A 14,658-nucleotide genomic window follows, 5' to 3' on the forward strand; every position below is an offset into this window, starting at 1 on the left:
GTCCTGAACTATACCCGCGTTTTTAAGAAGTTATGCTACAAGCCCGGAAGGGAAGGTGCCTTTATAGTCACCTTGAGCAGACCAGAAGGGCGTGCCTTTCTGCTTTGACATTAATGTGCTTGCTGTGCAATCATTAATGTGCTTGCTGAAAGCAAGGCCACTCTAGCACCCTTACATAAGATTTTTAGTGTGCTTGCTGAAGACTAGAGGCAACTCTGGGATGCTGGCCTTCTAGGCAGAGTTGCAAAGAAAAAGCCATATCTCAGACTGGCCAATAAAAACAAAAGATTAAAGATGGGCAAAAGAACATAGACATTGGACAAAGGAACTCTGCCTAGAAGGCCAGCATCCTGGAGTCGCCTCTTCACTGTTGATGTTGAGATTGGTGTTTTGTGGGTACTATTTAATGAAGCTGCCAGTTGAGGACTTGTGAGGCGTCTAATAACCTTGTCCTCTTGCTCACTCTATTCTGGTTGGAGCTAGTTTGCGCTGTTCTGTGAAGGGAGTAGTACACAGTGTTGTACGAGATCTTCAGTGTCTTGACAATTTCTCGCTTGGAATAGCTTTAATTTCTCAGAACAAGAATAGACTGATGAGTTTCCGATTCAAACTGTAATCCGTTAAATGAAGAGTCGGTGCGCTGCACACTTTTTTTTATAGCATCATTTTTAATATTTGGGCTTGGGGAGGATATCAAGTCAGGTCGAGTCATAAGGCTCAAGTCCAAGTCAAGTCACAAGTCATTGATGTTTGTCAAAGTCGAGTTGCAAGTCATCATACCTGCGACTCGAGTCTGACTTTAGTCCAAGTCATGTGCCTCGAGTCTGACTTTAGTCCAAGTCATGTGCCTCGAGTCTGACTTTAGTCCAAGTCATGTGCCTCGAGTCTGACTTTAGTCCAAGTCATGTGCCTCGAGTCTGACTTTAGTCCAAGTCATGTGCCTCGAGTCTGACTTTAGTCCAAGTCATGTGCCTCGAGTCCACACCTCTGCAAGGAAGTGACTGAAAATGTGCAGGGAAGGAAGTGACTTCTGCAAGGAAGTAACTGAAAAGAAAACACTTTACAAAATACAATGAATTATTCCCATACCATTATTACAGCGTATCAGACAAATTATGCTACGCTCTGCCTAGTGGCTACTTAGCTTGTTAATGCCCGTCTTAAAATACAACACTTCCCCTTAAAGACATTAAAAAAAGCTATTTACCTGACTGATGGGTAGAAATGCACATGTTGTGCTTTTATTGGAACAACCACTCCGCCACTGTGACATATACTGAAGGTCTACTGCACCTCTGATTGGTTATGGCGCACCGGTCTGTGAAGAGTACGGGCCTGAGTCGTTCCTGTCAATGCAATAGAATCCTACTCCAATTGCGCTACGACTTCAAAAAATAAAAAGTCCTGTGCAGTTAGTTTTGCATACAACATTTTGCATAGTTTGTTCTATCGGTTCGGTTGCCAGAGACACAAGCGACCCATTCGTTCGGTCTGTTTTGTTCTGTATCTAAATGTTTTATTGACATACTGGCTGGCAACATTCGTATCACACATCCATAACAATGAGCTAATGAGGCACGATTTTGATTGGTATAGGTAATGTGCTCTCTTGTCAGGACACCGTTCTTCATAGGAGCTAGCCAACAACACAGCTAACACAATCACTTCAAACTGAAGCTGGAAAGACTGACAACTAGCTGCACTTCGTTTCGTTGACATTTTTTGTATATCCATAAAAATGGATGCCAGCAGATTCTTGATTTCAACTGGCTGAGAAACGCTGCCTGCCTGTCTGTCTCGTCCCGACACGTTCACCTGTTTGACTCGTCCCAACTCACGACACGTTCATTACTATGAGACTGCTGGAGATCAAATTTGAATATTGAAACACTGTTGCAAATGTAGTAGAGACAGGTTTATACAAATCTCCACTGTTGAAAACTAAATGTTAGTCTAAAAGAAATGTGAGATAATGTCTAGCTTTTTTCCCCCCAGACCTGCTGTTTTCAACTCTGTAGAGACAGCAGGAGTGGTAGAGATACTCTGAATGATCGGCTATGAAAAGCCAACTGACATTTACCCCTGAGGTGCTGACTTGTTGCACCCTCAACAACTACGGTGATTATTATTATTTGACCATGCTGGTCATTTATGAACATTTGAACATTTTGGCCATGTTCTGTTACAATCTCCAACTAGCATAGCCAGAAGAGGACTGGCCTCTGGGTGAAAAAGTTTTTGCCCCCCCCATTCACTCAATAACTGGTTGTGCAACCTTTAGCTGCAATGACTCCAACCAACACGTCCTGTAGTTGTTGATCAGTAACATCGCCGTGAGGGATATTTGGCACACTCTTCAACACTGAACTGCTTTAACTCAGCGACATTTGTGGGTTTTTGAGCATGAATTGCTCTCTTTAGGTATTCCCATAACATCTCAAATTGGGTTTAGGTCTGGACTTTGACTCGGCCATTCCACAACTTCACATTTGTTGCTTTTCAGCCATTCTGATGTAGACTTGCTTGTGTGTTTTGGGTCATTGTCTTGCTGCATAAACCAGCTATGCTTCAGTTCACAGACGGATGGCCTGGAATCTTCCTGTAGAAATCTGTGCCGAAAGTAGACGGATGGCCTGGAATTCTCCTGTAGAAATCTGTGCCGAAAGTAGACGGATGGCCTGGAATTCTCCTGTAGAAATCTGTGCCGAAAGTAAACTGACCTTGAATAAAATAAAATGTTTAAGAACAGGCCATTGTCTCCTCTAATTCATATGGCTTTTATAATGTTAGCAAAATATCAACAAGTGACTGAATGTTTGAAAATTATATGACACTAGAATTATGCATTAATCAATTGACTTGTAGGATCATCTTTTCACATAAGCTTTTATCAACAGATTAGTGGTTTAAAATATACATCTTTATGATTCTGGTGGTCAATTTCCTTATGTCAAAATATTGTGGCTGCGCAACATTGCAATGTTGACCCATGGTTCATTTTCAGAAATTACGAACCTATAGCAATAATTATTCAAATTGACACAAACATGAAACTATGTCTAATAGTACATTTGTTTAAAGTAACAAGCATTACAAACCAGAAACATGAAGATAAGACAGATATCGTGCACTTCTCTCACCAGCTGTTACTTCAATCCCAAGGTTGTGTTATTCCCATCCCGCTGGCAGGTACAAAAGTGTTTTGGTAGTTCTGTTCTTGGTATATTTAATAGAAATGAAATTACAGTTGTTAAATGGTAGAGGACACATATGACAAACACTGCAACGTGACTAGTTTATATCGTGTCAAAGGACACACAGGTGTCTGTAATCATCAGTGTTGCCAACTAATTTTCAGGTTAAGAGGCAGGTTGATTTGTTGCTAAAAGTTGCTAAATGACGTTGTCGTGTCAATGCGTGAGCCAACAATGATTTGCAATTTGCTGATATTGCTGCTGACGTCACTCACAATGCACTTTTGCAGCCAGGCACGTGTGTTGTGACTGAGTGTGTGACAGAGAAAATCATGTGACTTTTAGAGGGAAAATGCGTACATTTTAGCGTTTGGGTCACTTTTCAAAAGTTGCTAAAAGTTCCAAATCATTTTTTTTTAAGTAGCTAAATTTGTTGCTAGGTGCTGTTTGAAAAGAAAGTTGCCCAGGGTAGTCTGAAAAGTGGCTAAATCTAGCAACAAAATTGCTAAATTGGCATCACTGGTAATCATGGCCGGGTGTGGCCTGATATAATTGGTTAATTCTTAGATATAAAAATTGTGTGGGTCAAACAAAGCATGAATTAAAGGTACGAATCTCGGAGCATCGTAGCACCATTAGTTACAAAAACTCGACTTATCCGGTTGCGGCCCACTTTTTGGACGCAAACAACTCGATTTCGTCCCTACATTACGTCGGCTTTGAACATGTCACCCTCCCAAGGAGAACGGGTGACCTCAACAATTTATTGTTAAAACGAGAGGCTGCCTGGATCTTTAATTTAAAAGACCCTTGCACCCTTCGGTCTCAATGTAGATTTTGATCTGAAGCCGTTATTGTGATTTTGCTATTGTAAATGTTTGTAGGCCTTTGTAGCCAAATTGTAACTATGATCGTATGTTATCCATTCATGTTTTTGGTATGTTATTTTTTACATCTGAGAATTAACCAATGATATCAGGCCACACACGGCAATGATTACAGACACCTGTGTGTGTCCTTTGACACTATATAAAAACTAGTCACCCTGCAGTGTTTGTCATTATACCCTGATGAAGACCACTTGTCTGTCGAAACGTTGGATATTAGGTTATTCAATTATTGCATCTGAGCTCCTAGAGTGTGCGGCTCTCCTTACATTTTTTCTAGATGGTGTTCTTACTTGGAGCAGGTCAGAACTATACCTATCATGTAGTGAGAAGGCACTGCAAAATGGAAAAAGCAACATTTGTTTTTGTCCATACAAATCTACCTCAGCTGCTCAAACAATTCTGTATCCAGAGTATCCACCTAAGCGTCATAGCATGAGTTTTTTTTTTCTACCTCCAAAAGCTTCAAAACACACTAGCAAAGCGTTGTATTCCCACCAACAGACCCAAACTACCAATGCCCATACACACCTCCATGTTGCATCCTCCACTGTTCTTGAACCATCTTATGCTACAAACCCCAAATCAACGTTGACATGCAGACAGACAGCCATTCATTTCAATGGCGGAAGAACTGCCACAGAACTGTCAGAATGTTCAAACTAAAGCTATTAACACAAAACCAACTTCCAAATGTACAGACTGACCCAATGGCCTGAGAAAATATTTTTGAAAGCATGTGTACTTTTTGTACTACAACAATATTAAATGAGCTCCCAATACATTAATGGTAAAATAATAATTCTAAACCCATCTCCTCTTTCACCATTTAAGCTATCAACACCAAACCAACGTTGAGACGTTCAGACTGACCCAACTTAGATGGTTTACATTCCGATTTTGTATCATATTTATACTTTTTTGAATAATACCCATTTTTATACAAATTAACATGGATTTGAACCACAAGGTTTGAATGAGAACCCCAGGAATTCAGTGGCAGTTATTTCAAATGGTCCTGCTCCTTGGTCAATTAAGCAACAGGACAAACTTTAGAACTTTAAGTAAATGATAAATACAATAAAATAAAAATCACCCTCGGTTCCTCGATATTTGGGAGTTTTTGCTGGCCACTGTGCCTTCGCTTCTGCTGCATTGGTTTCTCTTTGGGGTCTAGACCGTGTAACTGTAAAGCACTTGAAGCAAATTGGTGATGTAAAAAGGGCTTCATGAAATGCATTTATTTACTTGTGCTTTAGTGAGGGGACAAAAAGTTAATGTATCTTGTGCATTCTGAAATGTATTTTTTCTGTTCCTCGTATCTATTGATCTGCAACATGCATGTTGTAGCACAGGGATCATCAACTACATTCAGCTGCGGGACAATTTTTTTCCTGAGCGAATGGTCAGGGGGCTGGAACATAATTACAAATCATTTGTAGACTGCAAATTGACCGCAAGAAACCCAAACAGATAATATTTGACGAAAACAGTCATTTCAAACCTTACATGTGTGGGGATACTTTGGAACAGATTTCCAAATTGTGAATCACTTGGAGCTGATTTGTGTCATTTTTATAGTCTTATGTCCAACAATAAAAGATTAAAAAAATAAAAATGTTTTACTTAGAAAAAGTTGAGCCACATATCAGCTGCGGGCCAAATGCGGCCCATGGACCGCCAGTTGGGGAACCCTGTTGTACCATGTCTGTCATTCACCACGTATATAAGAGCATTATTAATTTTTACATTTTGGCCATTAGCATACACTTTTCCAGAGCGACATACAGTCTGGGCATTCAACTAAGGTAAGTAAGACATCATTTACATACATTTACACAAGCACACATCGCAGTCATTATTCACATAAATAAGGCCATTTCAACAAACATCCTTTCCATTTTTTCTTTATTTCAATAGATTTTACACTATCTTGCTGGAACCAAAACATTTGACTATAGTAACATAAAATAGCACAAACTATACGCACAAAGAAAACTGAAAAATGGTTACATCATAACTAAAAATCCAATGAGGGTCTTTTACTCTCTCTATATATATTTTTGCAAAGTAGATGGGATACTGCATTTCTGATGGCAAAGCAGTCAATTCATTACCCGGGTAATATTCAATAGTGCACACTGTAGCGAAACATTTTGCAATGTTAAACGAAAACAAGCGTTTCTTATTGGACAAGTTCAGTTAGTCCCTTCTGTTTCGGCACGTTTGCTTCCTAGTGAATACGACCCTGGCGGCAGTCCTTTTAGGGACCATTCAGCATCGCATGTTGGCCACAGCCCTCATCATCAAGCTCTCCACAAGGACATAATAGGGCCCTGTTCCAATACTTTAAATGCATCGTTCCTTCCTCCTTCCTTGAAGAAATACCTAATCTGACATGGCCGGATTGGGGAAAGCTATGTGATAGAACTGTTGCTTACACCTACCAAATAATGTTCGATCCGAAAGTAAGTAAGGAAGGGTGTGTTAAAGTATTCGAACGGGGCTTAGAACACAAGACAGCTTTCTGTATAGCAGTCAATCCTTTTGGCCTCACCTTTAAAAAATGCAAAAAGTAAAAACTTCAAACAATTTAATTTATGTATATAAATAAAAATAGTTTTAAGTTTACATTTTAGCATTATTTATTTATATATATATAACAAAAAAGTCTGTTCAGCAGAGACCAGTTTACAGCCTTTAAAAGTTTATTTTTAACAGCGCTGGAACATAAAACCTTAAGCACGATGGACTAACGACAAGGCAAAGTGTTTGGATAAGCTGTGTCTGCTCAGCTGACCCAAGTGCTTATATATTTAACTCTTATCATCAGTCAGTCAATGTCAACACATTTCATTTAAATAAATTACATTTCTCAGCACAATTCCATTCTCTTGGGCACAACCATGACCCCATTTGAGGACAACTTGAATTTTTGTCTCATGTGCAGACTATTTTTTTGTGTTTTTCGGTATAACTAGAAACATTCAGTACGTTATCGTTTATTAATAAAAACGTTTTTTTTCATGCAAGATGTTCAAAGGTTATTTCTGTGATACGAACTGGTAGCGACTATTATACAGAATTACTGTATTACTGGTGTATAGTAACTTTGCCATACCTAATGAAATTTTCCATCGGTAATAATGAAATGTTTTATTTTACCAGAAGAAGTGCAATCCTTAACTGATGATAAACAATTTAAACTACATTCATAAATATTTTCCCATTGGTGTGCATGAAACCAGTGGTCCTTTCTCAGGGGAAAAGTTGTACATCTTAACTATTCAATTAATAGATCATTTGTTATAATTTCATCCTAAATATCATTGGTAACTTTGTCTATTACATCTTAAGTGTTAAAGTTACACCTTTATAGAGGCTGCTAAGGAAAATTGTCATAATCACGACAAATAAGAAATGTTGAAATCTGCTTTACAATCTAGTGATGTGTGCAGTGTTCTAGAAAAAAAGTAAACTTAACGATTAGATAATTTACAAAAATACAGAACTTTAGTAATTGCAACTTTATGTTGCCACAGCAACAACTTAATATTGTTATGAAATACTAGAGTGAAAAGTACATATTTTTAAAATTATTTTTTGGGTAAAATGTCACCTATACAATTAACATTCTTTTTTTCTTTTCTATTTTTTTTGTTGAACAATATAAGCAATTCTAAAGCTTTGCTCATTACTGTAATGCAATGAACTGTGTTGATGACAAGGCAAGGGAGATCCAGTAGCATTCTATTGGTGGCTTTTTAAGACTCCACCCCCTTGCTCCTGATCTGCATCTCATTGGCTGACTAAAGAGACCAGACCCTGTTGGGACGCACAGCTCAATAAATTACATTCATTTCAAAATAGAATAGGTTACATCATTCTGACTCATTTGACAAAACAATAAAATACGATAAATTACCAAAAAATATCTTCGATCACCTTCCACACCAAAAATTACATTAAAACTGTAACTTTTTAGAAGAAAATCTCAGTGAACAAAAAGAAAGAAAAAAATAATTCTAAGACCAGTGCCATATTATTTTTTAACCAAAGGTGTCTCGTTGTGGATTGTCTGTGTTGATCAAGCGCCATGAAAATGTCATGATTCTGATCTTTTTTGTTGAACACACATACAAGGTAAATAATTGGTTGTGTAGGATGAAGAAATGTGATTTAGAGTCTAAATACATACATCTCATAAAACATTAGGTAATAACGTGAAGGTTGGTTTAAAACAATGCTAGTACACTAACTATATCATGGCATAAAATAACGGATTGTTCTGGTGACACACATACCTTGATGCTTAACATCATAAAACAAACGTGAATACATTGCTGCTACAACCATGAATATAAACTCTCAAAGTATGAGACACGTTACATACATTACACACACACACATCACAATTTCCTGTATTCTCAATCACTTTTTCCAATGTAAACTACTAAAAACCTATGGTAAGAACAAAATATTACATCATGAAATATTTATCAAACATTCTACCAAGCTATCTTGGTTAGTTTATATACTTTCTTTTCAGAAAGTTACTTTTTGTCGTGTTAAATATATGTTTACAATAACACTAGGGTACTGCTTTAACCATGGCATCTGCATGAAAAGTGAATAGTCTTTTCTCTAAATAGGTCAACATACTTTTGGGAACTTTGCTTGAACCATCCTTTTGTATATTCCTATTTTTTTCTTTGACAAAGTATGTTTCTCCAGATGCTTGTTGTTTTAAAGTTAAAAGGATTTTTAGGCACTTCTACAGTTTTTCTCAAATAGAAACAGGATTCTCGGCGATAGCAGGGTGACGACTGACAGTCACAGATAGCCCTCCAGTCAAAAACTTCAAGTCATCTCATGACGATGACGAGCATCTTCGAATGCACCTTTTTTTTCTCTTTTTTTTTTTTTTTTTTTTGAGTCGTAGCACTTGTTTCACCCCTCGCCGATCTCACCCTTATCCCTCCTTCTAGCCCCACCCCTAACTCCCCCAAAGGCCTTGTCCTTGTGGTCTTGACTTTGGGGCCGCTGGTGGACTTACTCTGCCTGTTCCAGTATGCTGGCAGATGTCTATGGCTTGGCCCATCAGGCTGAGGCTCCCTCCAGCCACATGCACTCAGCCACCCGCAAGCTTTCGTTAAGCCCTTGGCACACAAACCGGAGCCATATAGGCTAGTAGCACTCCCTGATGCCAGTATAACTCTCCCCAACACGGACCCCTCTGAGGCTCCCACCCAACCAACCACATACACACAAATACACCCACAAGCCAATGTCAGCACCCATCCAAAAGTTAAAACTGAAAATTTAACAAAATGAGAAGAAATTGAAATTCTAGGTTATTTCCCCCCCCCCCAGGATGTGCACAAAAAACGAGGCCCGACTGCACGTTTTGGCCACAAAGCTGTTCCACGTCTGTTCCCTTGCAGATTGACTCCGATCGCTTCTGTCTGTCAAATCGGTCAGTCGCGATGACTTTCGTTTGGCAAGCCGTTGGTTTTCCAGAGATTAAATGTTGGCAAGTGGTTCATATGGAGCGCATACCACACCGTTTTAAAGCGGTGGTGGTGATGGGGGGTGGGGGAGCACGTTCAAATCATTGTTAAGAGGACAGTCATGGAGTAAACATAAGTCTGCCCTAACATTTGTCTTAAAAAAAAAATAATTAAAACAAACAAAATTAAACAATCCCTTCTAGCTTGGTCTGGAGCGCCAGTTGCAACCAAGGGCTTCTCTGTGACTCTCCTGTTTAAAACAATGAAGCACTTTTGACAATAAGCACTAGTTCTCTTATAGTGCAAATAAGGTGTTTTCAAAGGGTGAACATTTGTGCAGATCGAAGTTCCGTTTTGAAAACAAAATATAAAGGACCCATATTACTTTAACAGAGAAAACAATAGTTAAAATGAACTCGTCACCATCTCTCCACTAAGTGTTTGTAGTTCAGTACATATAATTTTTTTGTCATAATTTTCATGGCAATAGTTTCCTAGCAATACATATACATCTTTTTGTTGTGTGTATCTTCTTACACCAGCACTCAAGTCTTATGGTTAATTGGTAGTATTACACTCTTAGCATGCAGGTTGCTGTAGTGGGAGGGGAAGGTAGTATGTACAGAAGGGCTGTTTTGGGCTTTGTAGTGCAGCTTCTTGACACTCCATTTCTTTCCTGACAGTTACTTCAGGATAATCTGCGGGAGAGGTGAAGAAAAAGAAAAATGGAAAACAAAAACGTCAGTTCATTGTCTATACCTTTTCAAATGATTGGCTCCATCTCGTTTAATCTTTCCGTGATTCCTCACATCTGATCCCCTCGCCTTCTTCTCAACCATATTGGAGGAGAAGATCCAAGTTCCCTCTGACCTTCTCCAATGCCTTTTGAGAAGGAAGCAAGAAGAGAGGATGCAAGGAATCCAGGAAAAGATTGCACAAGAGCCAGATTGTCGTTGTAGGGTGGCTAAAAAGCTAATCCCTAACATACACTAGATGACAAAGTATGTGGACACCTGCTAGTCGAACATCTCATTCCAAAAACATGGGCATTAATATGGAGTTGGTCCCTCCCTTTGACGTCAGGTCTGCGTGCAGGCCAGTCAAGTTCTTCCACACCGATCGACAAACCATTTCTGTATGGACCTCACTTTGTGCACGGGGCATTGTCATGCTGAAACAGGACAGAGCCTTCCCCAAACTGTCACCACAAAGTTGGAAGCACAGAATCGTCTAGAATGTCATTGTATGTTGTAGCGTTAAGAGCTCCCTTCACTGGAACTAAGGGGCCTAGCCTGAACCATGAAAAACAGACCCAGACCATTATTCCTCCTCCACCAAACTTTACAGTTACCACTATGCATTCGGAAGGTAGTATTCTCCAGGCATCCACCAAACCCAGATTCCTCCGTCAGACTGCCAGATGGTGAAGCGTGATTTATTACTCCAGAGAACGTGTTTCCTCTTCTCCACAGTCCAATGGCGGCGAGCGTTACACCACTCCAGCTGACACTTCGCATTGTGCATGGTGATCTTAGGCATGTGTGCGGCTGCTCGGCCATGGAAACCCATTTCATGAAGCTCCAGACTAACAGTTCTTGTGCTGACATTGCTTCCAGAGGCAGTTTGGAACTTGGTAGTGACGGTTGCAACCGAGGAGAGACGATTTTTACAAGCTACACGCTTGAGCACTCAGCAATGCCGTTCTGTGAGCATGTGAAAGCCAACCACCTCACGGCTGAGCCGTTGTTGCTCCAAGACGTTCCACTTCACAATAACAGCACTTATAGTTGATCGGGGCAACTCTAGCAGGGCAGAAATTTGACAATCTGACTTGTTGGAAAGGTGGCATCCTATGAAAGTCACTGAGCTCTTCAGTAAGGCCATTCTAATTCCAATGTTTGTCTATGGAGATTACATTGCTATGTGCTCGATGTTATACACTTGTCAGCAACGGGTGTGGCGGAAGTAGCCAAATCCACAAATTTGAAGGGGTGTGCACATACTTTTGTATATATAGTGTATGTGTATGCAATGTCGATCCTGCAAGCTCATAATAAGTCATTTTAATGACGCGAGTCATTTGACTTATGAGCAAAAAAATGTATAAAACAAAACAAAAAGCTGAATGTTATATTGATGTTGTGTGAGGTCCCGTTGGCTCCTTGTCGCTTACCGCTGGTTACCGAAACAGAGGCCCTATCCAAGCCCCTTGCCTCTACCCCCCTAGGCACTTCCGTAGATCCAAGAATACTAGATGGGTGTAAGTAACAGAGAAAAAGGTTGAGCTACAACCTATCCAATTCTTAAAAATATACAAAATAGATCCACTGTTTAGGTGGTAGGGTCTAGGGATCGTTTTTGGACAGGACCACAGAGAGCAAATTATTGGCTTATCATGGCTGTGAAAGGCCTCAGTTAGAAAGCAGACAGACAGTAGATGAGCTGGCGGATGCATAGAGGACCACAATGATGCGCTGTACCAGCTACGGCATTGAAATAACGGCGTTTCCCTTTTGGTCATGATGGACAGAAAAAAAGGAAATGACAGGTCAGGGGTGGATGCCTGGCCCACCATAAAAGAAAAGCCAACACCAGATGATGTTGTGTGTGACACTTGATTCTTTTTTGTGCCTATGATGTCACAGAACTCCTTATTGCAGACAATCGTCCTGCAAATATGTGAACCAATGTCTACGCTAATTACTTTTTCTAACCAATGTGACAAAACCCACAACTCTAGCTTGGTGTATTTCCCAATTCAGCCAGAAGAGGGAGCCCCCACGTCTGTGTCAGGGCAGTGAGAGGTTTGACCTGCAGGTACTTATGATCAAGACTACTGTCTGTGGGGCTGATGCCAATTAGTCGACATGTCGATTGTTTGGTAGTTAGGCTGTTGGTCGACCCAGATTGTTTTAGTCGAGCAGTAACAAATTATATATATATATACACACACACATTTGTGCCCCCTCTGAACTATTCCATTGTGGAGGCCTAGACTTTAAAACAATTTATGCTTGATCAGAAAATGTGGTCGAAGGCTTCATATGGAGAGTGTGACGCAACTGCGGAGCCTCCAGATGCATCCAGAGGCCAAACTGGATCGCAATGCGCCTCCCAAATGCTGTAACAATGCGGGAGGGCTCTGCATAGCTCCGCATTGACATGATTGGTTGACGGTAGGTGGGGACGGTACATCCTGCAGAAAACAAAACTCACTTCCTTGACAACAGCTCTGCACTGCTCCGTGAAGCACAATAAGTATGAATGCCCTGACTTCTGCTGAAGCTGTATCCACGTAAATGCTGCATGGCCAAGGCCAATGCAGATGTCGGTTTGACCATGCGCCCAGATGCACAATGCACTTCTCTCTCCAGAATGTGCGCTCTCCCGCCAATTTGTGCACATTCATTATTTCATAACTTGATTGTGTGAATTGTTTGCATTTGATTATTAGTGTATAACAATTCTCCATTACATACAGTACCAGTCAAAAAGTTTGGACACACCTACTAATTCAAGGGCTTTTCTTTATTTTTACAATTTTCTACATTGTAGAAAATTCTACATCATGTAGTAACCAAAAAAAAAGTGTAAGAAAACAAAATATATTTTATATTTGAGATTCTTGAAAGTAGCCACCCTTTGCTTTGATTACAGCTTTGCACGCTCTTGGCATTCTCTCAACCAGGTTCATGAGTTTGTAATGCATTTAACCTGTAATGCATTTCAATTAATAGGTGTACCTTGTTAAGTCAATTTGTGGAATGTCTTTCCTCCTTAATGCGTTTGAGCCAATCAGTTGTTTTGTGACAAGGTAGGGGTGGTATACAGAAGATATCCCTATTTGGTAAGTCCATACTTTGGCAAAAACAGCTCAAATAAAAAACAGCTCAAATAAGCAAAGAGAAACAGTCCATCATAGCGCTTGAAGGTCAATCAATGCAGAAAATTTCAAGATCTTTGAAAGTTTCTTCAAGCGCTATGATGAGACTGACTCCCATGAGGACCGCCAAATGAGAGGAAGACTCAGAGTTACCTCCGCTACAGAGGACAAGTTCATTAAAAGTTACCAGCCTCAGAAATTGCAGCCCAAATAAATGCTTTACAGAATTCAAGAAACAGACACATTTCAACATCAACTGTTCAGAGGAGACCGTGACTCAGGATTTCATGGTGAAATTGTTAAAGGACACCAATAAGAAGAAATGACTTGCTTTGGCCAAGAAATCTGTCCTTTGGTCTGATGAGTCCAAATGTGAGATTTGTGGTTCCAACTGCCGTGTAGGAGAATGAACGCTGAGTAGGAGAATGGATGATTTTTCATGTATGTTTCCCACCGTGAAGCACGGAGGAGGAGGTGTGGTGTGCAGGTGCTTTACTGGTGACACTGTCTGTGGTTTACTTTGAATTCAAGCACACTTCATGGATACCACAGCATTCTGCAGCGATACGCCATCCCATCTGGTTTGCACTTAGTAGGGGCTATCATTCCTTTTCAACAGGACAATGACCCAACACACATCCAGGCTGTGTGATGGAGTGCTGCATCAGATGACCTGGCCTCCACAATCACCGACCTCAACCCAATTGAGATGAGTTGGCCCGCAGAGTGGAGGAAAAGCAGTCAACAAGTGCTCAGCATATGTGGGAACTCCTTCAAGACTGTTGGAAAAGCTTTCCAGGTGAAGCTGGTTGAGAAAATGGCAAGAGTGTCCAAAGCTTTGATATGTTTAACACTTTCTATGTGTTATTTATATAGTTTTGACAACTTCAATATTATTCGACAATATAGAAAATAGTACAAATAAAGAAAAGCCCTTGCATGAGTAGGTGTGTCCAAACTTTTGACTGGTACTGTATATCACCAGTAGTACATTTACTGTTAATTCCTATAATTTCTTATCTACAAAGTTTGTTACTTTGGTTATGGTAATTTCTGTTAACGCATTCAATATTATTATTCCAGTCTTTCCGTTTTCATTGTCAGGATGGACACATTGTTTGCAGAGTGCATAACCTATGCTACACTTGTAAGAAACAAGTTTTGGTTTATTTGATTCCATTTAC

At 40.0% G+C, this 14,658-nt stretch overlaps 1 protein-coding gene across 1 annotated transcript in view; it reads right to left on the minus strand.

The window, feature by feature from the left end:
* Positions 1–10,179: 10,179 nt before the first annotated feature.
* The window catches only part of LOC135542457 (muscleblind-like protein 2a), a 63,343-nt gene continuing 58,864 nt past the window's right edge, over positions 10,180–14,658 (minus strand). The window contains 1 exon segment of the mRNA XM_064969417.1: positions 10,180–10,289. Within this exon segment, the coding sequence (XP_064825489.1) occupies positions 10,275–10,289 (15 nt within the window). The 3' untranslated portion in view covers positions 10,180–10,274.

The sequence above is a fragment of the Oncorhynchus masou genome, chromosome 6, assembly GCF_036934945.1.
Source record: "Oncorhynchus masou masou isolate Uvic2021 chromosome 6, UVic_Omas_1.1, whole genome shotgun sequence".
NCBI lineage: Eukaryota > Metazoa > Chordata > Actinopteri > Salmoniformes > Salmonidae > Oncorhynchus > Oncorhynchus masou.